The following is a 9,825-nucleotide window of genomic DNA, read 5'->3' on the forward strand; positions in this document are numbered from 1 at the left end:
GGGTGAGGAGGATGAAGGGTGAGGAGGATGAAGGGGTGAGGAGGAGGTGGGAAGTGAACATGGCGGTGACAGCAGCACTGACCGAGGCGAGCCCCATGATGCGGGGGAAGGTGAAGGAGGAGCAGGCGTCGGGCGTCTGGCCGTAGGACGTGTACGGCGTCTGGAACCAGGCCTTCTCATTGGCCCACACCACGTCGCAGAGCGGCAAGATGGCCGCCCCCAGGCCGACTGCTGGCCCATTCACCGCCGCCACAATCGGCTTCCTGAACTGAATGAAGGTGTTGACGAAGGTTCTGAGGAAGAGGAGGTCAGAGGTCAGCGCTTCCTACTTACTGCTGACATCACAGCACCACCGCCTCTCTCCGGTAGCGTTACCTGATGGTCTCGGCCATCTTGATGCTCTCCTTCTTCCTGTCGTCCGTCAGGCGTCTGATAAAATACAGGAAGTCGAGGCCACAGCAGAAGACGCTGCCAACGGCACCAAGTAACACCAGCTTACTGTCGTCTGATGCTGCCGTTGCCATGGCGCTCTGGATCTCCTTCATCACCTGACAGGAAGGAGAAAGTCCAGGTGATCAGGTGTTTGGACAGGTGATGTCGCAGTCTCTAAGTGTGGTGCTTTCAGTGGGAGCGGGGTCCAACGTGTGAAGCTAGGGGCAGGGTCTGACTCGTTGGGCGGAGCCTAACCCACTAGGTGGGGTCTTACTCTTTGAACAGGCCTGACTCATTAGGTGGGGCTGGACTCGATGGGCGGGGCCTAAACTGTTGGGCGGAGCCTGACTCATTAGGCGGGGTCTGACTTGTTTAGCAGGCCTGATTCATTGGGCGGGGCCTCACCTCGGGGTTGAGGGTGTTGTTGTCAGAACTCTTGGTGGACAGCAGGATGTGGGTGAAGCCATCTTGTTTCTTTACCACGATGTCGCGGTAACGGTAGGCGCTCTCCGTTTGTCGCACACTGAACCTCAGACGTTTGTCGAATGCTGTTCTTTCCTCTAGACGGCGTTTCCCTGTCACACTGGTTGCCCCAGCAACAGTGCTTTGCAAACCCGACATCCCGCTGGCCGCGACGGCCTCCATCAGCGCCGAGTTTCCTTTAGGAGACAGAACGCAGATCCTCAGAACGCCACGATGGGAAATGCAACCAGGAATGTTTCAAGATCCAGTCATTTAATATATAGTATCTGCTGACTTCATTTTCCTGATAATACAACCTTTTAGGATGTTAAAGTAATAAAAATCAATCCAGTGTCTCTGCCAGCTGATTGCATTCATAGTTAACAGTTTAAATGTTGACAACAAATCAACTCATCCATTAATTGATGCAGCTCTGGTTTAGAATTGCCACCATGTTGGACCTGAACAAAAAGTAGAACTCACCTGTGCCGCTGAGGGAGCGCATGGCAGCGGGGGTGATGGGGGCTCGGGGCGGCGGCAGGGGGTTCTGGCTTCGCGGTCGGGTCCCCATGCGGGCCCTCTCCTCTCCGGGCCCCAGCTGGACTCCTGCAGGTTTCTCCAGCAGGGCGACCTCAGGTGGAACCAGGTGAGCTTCCTGAGCTCCGGCCTCCAGGCTGTGAGCTGCCTCACTGGGAGACTCCTCCGAGTCCAGCCGGCTGTTCATCGGACTCTTTGGAACTAGAATCTTGATGCCGGTCTTGGACAGATCTACGCTGCGGCGGGCAGAGCTGGCCGGAGACGCCGACATCAGGCTGCTGCTGAACCTGTCCGGGGGCTGTTGGGAGCCGACGGTGGCGGGGCGGGGCGGTCCGGGGGGGGACAGGTGGAGGCCAAGTGGAGCTTTCACCTGGTTACCGTCTCCAGCTACACCTGGGCTGATGTCACTGCGGGCAGTGGGCGGCGGCCTGCAGGGTGGCCTGTGGGCGGGGCTACAGTAGAGGCTGGGCGAGCTGCGGGTGGAGCGCAGCAGCGTGGCGTCTCTCTGCCGCTCGGCGTACTGACGGTTAAACTCGTGGACGTAGATCATGCAGGTGGACAGGTGTGTCTCTGGCTCCCACGTGTCCCCCTCTGAGCTGTAACCTCTCCACCTGACCAGGTACTCCACCTTCCCCTTCTTGTTCTTCCTCTTGTCCACGATGCGCTCCACCTGCAGGTCACAGATTCACAGTCTGTGTACATTCTCTACACATGCTATTCACAAGTCACAGGTTTGAAATATTTTCCGTTTTGAATTACAAAATAAAATACAGCTATAATTAACAAAACCACAAACACAAATACTAATTCAATTCAATTCAGTCATATTGAAAGAACTGATTATTCCAGATATTTACAGGCTAGGGACTATTATATAAGGGCAATAAAAATAGAGAAGACCAAAGAGCCGAATGGAGTAATCACGGTATTAATTGGTGCATATAAAGGGAAGATGAGTAGAGTGGTGTCAGTATTATAGCAGGCTATGCTGAACAGGAGGGGGAATCCAACACTGTACAGAAAAGAAAAATGGGACAGAGAATTTGAAATTGAGATGACAGAGGAAGAATGGTTGGAAGAACATAATTAGATTCTTTATCACCCCAAAGACAAAAGGGAGATATGCACCAAAACAGAGCAGTTGCTGGAGATCATGTGGACAGGACGGGGTGGATCATGTGCACATATTTTGGAAATGCCCAAAGCTGGAGGAATATTGGGAGGGAGTATGGGGAGTATTAAAGGAGGTATTAGGCCATGAGGTACCCAGGATTGGCTCTGTATTGTACCTGGGGAATCTAACAGAAGAAAACACTCAACATCAGGACAGATATCTGGTAAAGGCGCTGCTAGCAGCCAGCAAGAAGGCCATAACAGGAGAGTGGCACAACGCTGAGCCACCTACACAGGAGCAATGGTTAAGAACAGTGGAGGAAACATTTCACATGGAGAGATGAACACATATATTGAGGATACAGCAGGAGAAGCTTCAGTCAAAGTGGGAAAAATGGGTAGAATATAAAAACAAGAGGAAATGACACCACAGATATTTAACAGAGATCAGGGCGATGCTGCACACATTTGTAACAGAGGCCAGTCCCATGTCACCATGTTGTTTTATTTTGTACTTCGATTGTGTTGATCTTTTTTACTCATACTCTGATATTGTGATGAATGTAGACTTTCTCTTGGAAACTTGCTTAATAAAAATCAAGTGTCAAAAAATAAATAAATAAATTCAATTCAGTTTTATTAATTAGACGCCAGTTCACCACATGTCAGTTCACACAATGAGGTGGAGACTTTAGAACGCACAACAAAACCAAAGTCTAGTTTGGATTCACTTTGAGCAGCACTTTGCAAAAAGCATTTACATGATTTAAAAAAACACAGGCCACAGCTGTAAATAATGTCGACTTATTTTGTTTTACAACAGATTTTTCTCAGGTTACACGTACGTTATGGTAACGTCACTACCAATTAATTGTCAAAGAGAATTTATTTCAATACAATCTTTAATATAATTATGGTATTCTTTCTGTTATTCTTCAGGTGATAATCTGTAAACATCTATTACATTCCATTATTGTCTGCCATTTAAAGGTGGGTACTGTCATATAAGTGGCACTGAAGTTTTTTTGTTTAATTTTCATTTAATGACTGTATGCAAAATAATAAGTTAGAAGCAGCTAGGCACTGTCTGTTTCTGCATCGTTTGTTCAATAGCGTAGGTGAGAGTGACTTTGTGTTTTCATCAACACAACCATCTTCGATCAATAAACTCAGGTTCAACCTGCACAGGTAAACTCAGGATAACAAAGTCAGATGTGTGACGTGTCATGATGTCAGTGGTTTTTGGCTCCAACAGTTTTTAAAATGTTGACTGGGTTCAGTGTAAACATTTCCATAAATGAACCTGAACATAAAGACGGTTTGGTGTCAGAACGTAGCAGCAGCTTCCAGCAGTTCGCTTCTCTCCTGCTCTCTGTGCTCACATAGACTGCACTTTAACACAGAGGTCCTGAGTTACAGGTGTTTCTGTTGTCAGGCAGCAAAATCAGGATGACACAGTGACTGAGAGGCATTCAGACGGCACGTTAACCAGCAGCCACTTCATTCAAAACACTGACTTTAAAACGTCGTCCGACAACAAAGCCAAGTTAAAGACGACGTCTGAATTCAGCTGCATCAACAAGAACTCAGCCGTCTGCTAAAATCAGAGAACCATCACACAATAAGGAGAAAAGAGTTTCTTTAGCTGCTCTGAGAAGTAAAATATCCACGTTGACCTTTAATATTTTATAGCTTAATATTCACACTGAAATTTAGCACTTTGTTGAGGCCTTTAAAAGAAACGTAGATTTCTGATTTAAATATTGATCCTTCTTCTGTATTGTTTTATTCTCCAGTTTTTAATATAAACCTCTGTTTCCATTTAACACTGAACTGCTTCAATGAGTCGCACGGTTTGTCTCAATAACTTAAATTTAGACAAAAGAGTAATTTTTCTTTTTGGAGGAACCGAATCACTTCGATTAATCGACTAACCAGTAAATTAGTTGAGTGGCAGCAGTTAGTTATCCACCCAGCTCAGTGATTAAAACCTGCTCAAAGTTTGGTCAAACTTTAAAGACGAAGTTTCTCTTCGGTCTCTGAGCCCGAAAACATTTCAACACAATCATCAGAAATCCGCCTGAAGTCGGTCAGACTGAGAAGCGTTTCATCAGCCAGCATCCTCCGGACTGAAGCACCGAGCTAGCTAATGGGAGCTAACGGGGAGCTAACACGAGCTAACAGGAGCTAGCAGGAGCTAATGGGAGCTAATGAGAGCTACCTATAGTGCTAGTTCCAGAAGCTAAATCAGTCTGTAATCTTTATCCGGGTTCAAGTCCTCCACCTGCCACACTCTGATTCGCTTAAACGAGTCAACCAGCTGCTAACTAACCGCTTTCTGTGACTTTTCTTCAGTTCAGCGGCCGCAGCGCGTCAACTTCACTAACTTAACCAACTCTCAGCCGCTAGCCACCGTTAGCATGTTAGCATCAGGTCGCGTCACCTCGTACAACTCCTCCGTAGCCATGGAGACCGTGCGCGTTCACGAGCAGCTTCCAGAAGCTTCTTCAGTTCAGCAGCGACATTAGAGAAAGTTTCGGTGTCGGTCCGGTGTCGGCCCGCTGCTAGTCGGTGTATCTGCTCCCGACAGGACGGTCCGTTATCACACTGCTGTTAGCCGTTAGCTGTTAGCACCACCGCTCTTCTTCTTCAGGCTTCACTGTGGAGCGCAACGCTGCCCCCTACAGGCAGCACAGATCTGCGCTTCTCTACAAATGTATAAGACAGACTGAGCAGATCGTGTGTGGGGACTTCATATTAATATTTAAATTTGTATGGTAAATTAACATGTAAGTTCCGAACCCTAATGTTTTTCTTGATGTGATCATAATCTTATTCTCTACTGAAAGCACTTTGGCTCAGAGTCAATTTAAATGTGTTCTATAAATAAAGGGACTTGACTCACTGTTCTTCTTCTCTAACTTCTGTAGAATGAAAATCCAACTTATCAAGTTGTTTACAGATTTCCACACTGACAGAGACAAAGGTGGCGCTGTGGTTAGCACCGTGGCCTCACAGCTAGAAGGTCGGTGGTTGGCGTCCTGGTGAGGACACCNAGGATCAGAACCAGGAGGAGGAAGGTTCTGGTTCTACAGGATCAGAACCAGGAGGAGGAAGGTTCCTTGTTCTACAGAATCTAATAGCCAATAATTTTTGAACAAGACATTTAGAACAATGTCTTTGATTAAGTATCACGATGTCAGGCTTCGACTTGCTGAAGTTTCCTGACGCGTCACGTGATCGTCTCCACATGATTCCTGCACACGCTGAATGTTAACACAGAACTTTGTGCTTGAAATGTTGGACTTCATCACTGAGTGACAGAAGCCTCCAGAACTCTGCACATGAAGAACAGTTCAAACACCTGCAGGACTTGAGCTCTGCTCCAATCAGATGCTGCTGAGTCATTCAGGAAGCCTCCTGTTTAGGGCTCCACATGTCTGTTGAGGATTAAACCGATTCAGAGACGGAAGTTTTTGCTGAGGTGACTTTTTATAATCAAGATCAAGCTTCATGTGAGGGTTGGTTACTTGTGTGTTGCCATGGAGACGCTGTCAGTTGGTTAACCCGGTTCAGTGTGTGGGATGGATTATCCTGCACAAGCTGATTAACCTCATTACTCTGCCCTAAGGGGGGTCTGTGGGAGGGGGCGGGGGTCAGCAGGTCAGCCAATCAGCAGCTCAGGCTGTTTGTTACCACAAACAGCAACACAGGCATTAAATTACATTACTGTTTGTTAAAACCAACCAAACCTGAACAAAGTTCCTTCAGAACCTTTTCAGAACATCTGGTTCTGTATCTGCAGAACCTTTATCTACTGACCAGAGTTGATGTGGTTCTGGTTCTGATCATTCACCAGAGGAAACTTTACAAAGTGCATTCTGGGTAAACTCTCCAGGCTCATGTCAGCATGTGTGATGGTGGCTGGTCAGTTCTGATCAACCTCCATCACACAAGCTGTATGATCCGTGTGGCGCTGACTGACAACTCACTGAATTACTTTATTTACATCCTCTGTCAGTGTTACCATGGTGACAGCTGCTTCTCTTTGGACTGTCTGGAGTCAGGGGCCTCTAAAAGCAGCATCACATGAACAAACTGACAAACATCTTTTATTTGAGGTTAAAAAAAGACGTAAAAAAAACACAATCAGAGCCTCTGGCCACCTGTGAGATCGTCTCAACAGTCCAATCAGAGCGCAGCGTGCTGAGAGGGNACCTGAGCAGACCTGAACGTACCTGAACGTACCTGAGCAGACCTGAGCGTACCTGAACATGACACACTGAGTAACGTTCAGTGATGACATAGACATGGAATTGACTGACAGCTCACCGCCGGCCCGTGGAGTCGTCTGATTGGGTCGGGACTTCCTGTGTGGGTGGAGTCAAGTCAAACAGGATGGTTTCGCTGTTCGCCAGACAGAAACCGTTTGAGGTCATCACATCTGGACAGAAAACACAGAGTCTCAGCAGGACACAGAACCAACCAGAGTCCACTGAAGAAACAGCTGATTTAAGACCACATGAGATGTTTGATCATGTTGCAGGGAGACACATGAGATCTTCGTCTCCACCAGCAGCTCTTCTCCTCTGAGCTCTGCAGCTCTGAACATGGTCTGCTTTAAAACTCATCCTCATCAAGTTTCTTTTTTTTTTTTTTTTGCCCTGAACTGATCTGAACCATTTAATATTCAGTATCGGCAGGAACCTTCCCCCAGTCCTAAATTTACATCCGCTGTCACACAGCTGTGGTGAATTTCTTTTTTTTAAAGATTATTTTTTTGGCGTTTATTATTCAGGACAGTGAGAGAGTGAGACAGGAAGAACGGAGCGAGACCAGCGGGAATCGAACTCATGGGTCGCCCGCTCAACCAGGTGAGCCATAAGCGCGCCCAGCTGTCATGAATTTCATTAATTTACCTAATAAGTGCAGCAGTAACGATCAGTAACTGATGAATAACACTATAAATTCAGCTAAGTTTTTATGCGTCACACTGTGAAAACAAGCAATTCATAAGCTACCAATATAACGGTGCCACAGCGTCGACACGTCATGAAGCCTCACAGACCATATTATCATGGCTCCTCTTTACTATCGAAGCTTCCACAGTACACTCTGCCTGCTAACACCAAAGTAACCTCCTATCATGGTCTCTACAGTATTAAACAGTAAGCAGCTCCACCTAGTGGAACAGCAAGGTACTATAGCTGATCCACAATACTTCAGATGCATATTATGGAATCAGGTACTAGCAGATACTAAATGAAAAATGACTTCAACCAGATCAAGGCTGTAATATATTTTTTCCAAACATTGATTGTTTTCAGTATCTTTCATTTCTCAATACCGAATCAGTATCATTTATGCTGATGTCATACAGGTCAAGTACATTACAGTCCTCCTCAGAGTCTCTGTCATGGTCCCGTTGCTGCTAAACTCCCACAATGCTCTCTGCTGCCTCCATGACCTGTAGTCTGAGTGACACCTCCTCTGTTCTCCACAGGGTTAAGCAGGTAGAGGCTCCACCTGGTGGAACAACCAGGTACTACAGCTGGTCTGCATCTGTCCTCTAACTCTACATCTACCCTCTAACTTTACATCTACCCTCTAACCCTACATCTACCCTCTNGTTAAAAGACATGATTGAAAAAACCTAAATCAGTTACTTGTAAAATGCTGTATTTGTTGTTTCTGACCACAGAAAAGTAAAAAAAAAAAAAAAAAGTCACTTAATGGTGGAAAAACATTCAAACAGTCAGTAAGACCAGAAAACTCTGTGATAACTGTGGTCACAGTTACAGGAACTCTGGATAAGCAACAAGTCCTAGCAACAGTCCCAACTCTTATCCTGACATTGAGCCTGAAAGTTAGCTTGACTTTTAGTTTGTGCAGTACCCTCATTGGTTATTTCTGTAAATTATCCATTTTAGTGTCAGTTCTCATGTCTCTGCCTGTAAATGTTCCACCACAAGAATTCATCCGTCACTGTTTTGGGTAAGAAACTGTTGCTGGAGCCTGTTTTTAGCCCCGCCCCCAATGATTGTGATTGGTTTCGAGTAATACAAATGATGCAGAACATTTTCTCCTCTTGTAGCTACTGAGGAACATCAGACTGTTCTACAATAACACTGCAGGACCAGATAGAACAGCAGGTACCGCCAGAGGTTCAGAGACACCAGGGGTTTCTACACACTTCTTTATTTTCTTCTTCTTTATTTCTGTACCTGAGATTGAAATGATGCTACAGGTTGCAGCAGAGTTACCTGACAGGTGAGTTACTGGTTCACAAATGGGAATTAACAACTTGTCACATTTGCTTTGATGTTTTCCTGTAAATTCAGTCGACTCAAGTATCACAGCAAACCCAAAATAACTTTAAAAATCTCTCTGGCTGCTGCTGGTGAAACAGACACAGGTGCCGACGGTTATGGACAGAAGTCTGGATCCGTCTCCGTCCTTGTCCTCAGTCTGACTTCTTGTCACTTGACTTTTTGCGTTGCTGCAGAGATGGAGCTAATAGTGCAACGCCATCATCGTCATCATCATCCGCGGAGTTTCGGCCCTTACAGCAGACAAAACAGAGAGCAGCGCCGATGACGAGTGGGACACCGAAGAGGAAGCAGCCGAGCAGCGGAGCCTTGGTGAAGATCGGCTGGATGGACAGAAGACAGAGAGGACAGATGGTCAGACGGACAGAAGACAGAAAGGACAGATGGTCAGAAGACAGTTGGCAAGCTGATGACATCACTTACCGTTACCGTGACTTTGGCGTCATAGAAGAAGCGTCTGAACCGCTGAGTGATGCTGTTTCCTCCCTGAATCTGAGACACAGACAGTCAGACAGTCAGACAGTCAGACGGACAGACGGACAGACACACAGAGACCAGGTGAATCTGTCCTCACTTACCTCCACGCTGCCATCCAGTACTCCATCCATGAAGTCCAGCAGGTGGCGCTCTGTCTCCACAGCGCCCAGTGGCAGGAAATATCCGTCATTGGAGAGATTGACAATGATGAAGGACGGCACGATGACCTCACTGATGACAACGAGAGGAAGGCTAATGACTCACAGGCGTCCAATCAGAGACACTGACGAGAAATTAAAGAGACAAACTCACCCCATCACCAGACCGTTAATGTAGCCGCTGTCCTCCATGAAGCCGAAGTAGAAGCTGCTGTAGACAGATGGACAGGTGGACCAACAGACAGGTAGACAGATGGACAGGTGGACCATTGGACAGGTAGACAGATGGACCGACAGACAGGTAGACAGATGGACAG

General features: G+C 46.6%; 2 protein-coding genes across 2 annotated transcripts in view; both read right to left on the reverse strand.

Annotated features, from left to right (window-relative positions):
* Positions 1 to 31: 31 nt before the first annotated feature.
* Positions 32 to 5,180, reverse strand: cdyl (chromodomain protein, Y-like; the record flags this gene model as incomplete). The annotated part of the gene is made up of 5 exons (XM_008301744.1): positions 4,988 to 5,180; positions 1,378 to 2,101; positions 838 to 1,091; positions 376 to 548; positions 32 to 293 (listed from the first exon to the last, which is right to left on the reverse strand). Coding segments are annotated over exons 1-5 (1,437 nt in total), but the record flags the coding sequence as incomplete, so codon positions are not given.
* Positions 5,181 to 8,726: 3,546 nt separating this feature from the next.
* Positions 8,727 to 9,825, reverse strand: part of LOC103372172 (protein disulfide-isomerase TMX3-like) — a 19,406-nt gene continuing 18,307 nt past the window's right edge. Inside the window, exons 9-12 of the mRNA XM_008301745.1 lie at positions 9,663 to 9,716; positions 9,452 to 9,581; positions 9,297 to 9,365; positions 8,727 to 9,196 (exon numbers count right to left, since the gene is read on the reverse strand). Coding sequence (XP_008299967.1) covers positions 9,008 to 9,196; positions 9,297 to 9,365; positions 9,452 to 9,581; positions 9,663 to 9,716 — 442 coding nt within the window. The 3' untranslated portion in view covers positions 8,727 to 9,007. The remainder of the gene's footprint in view (positions 9,197 to 9,296; positions 9,366 to 9,451; positions 9,582 to 9,662; positions 9,717 to 9,825) is intronic.

The sequence above is a fragment of the Stegastes partitus genome, unplaced genomic scaffold, assembly GCF_000690725.1.
Source record: "Stegastes partitus isolate 25-593 unplaced genomic scaffold, Stegastes_partitus-1.0.2 Scaffold1705, whole genome shotgun sequence".
Lineage (NCBI taxonomy): Eukaryota > Metazoa > Chordata > Actinopteri > Pomacentridae > Stegastes > Stegastes partitus.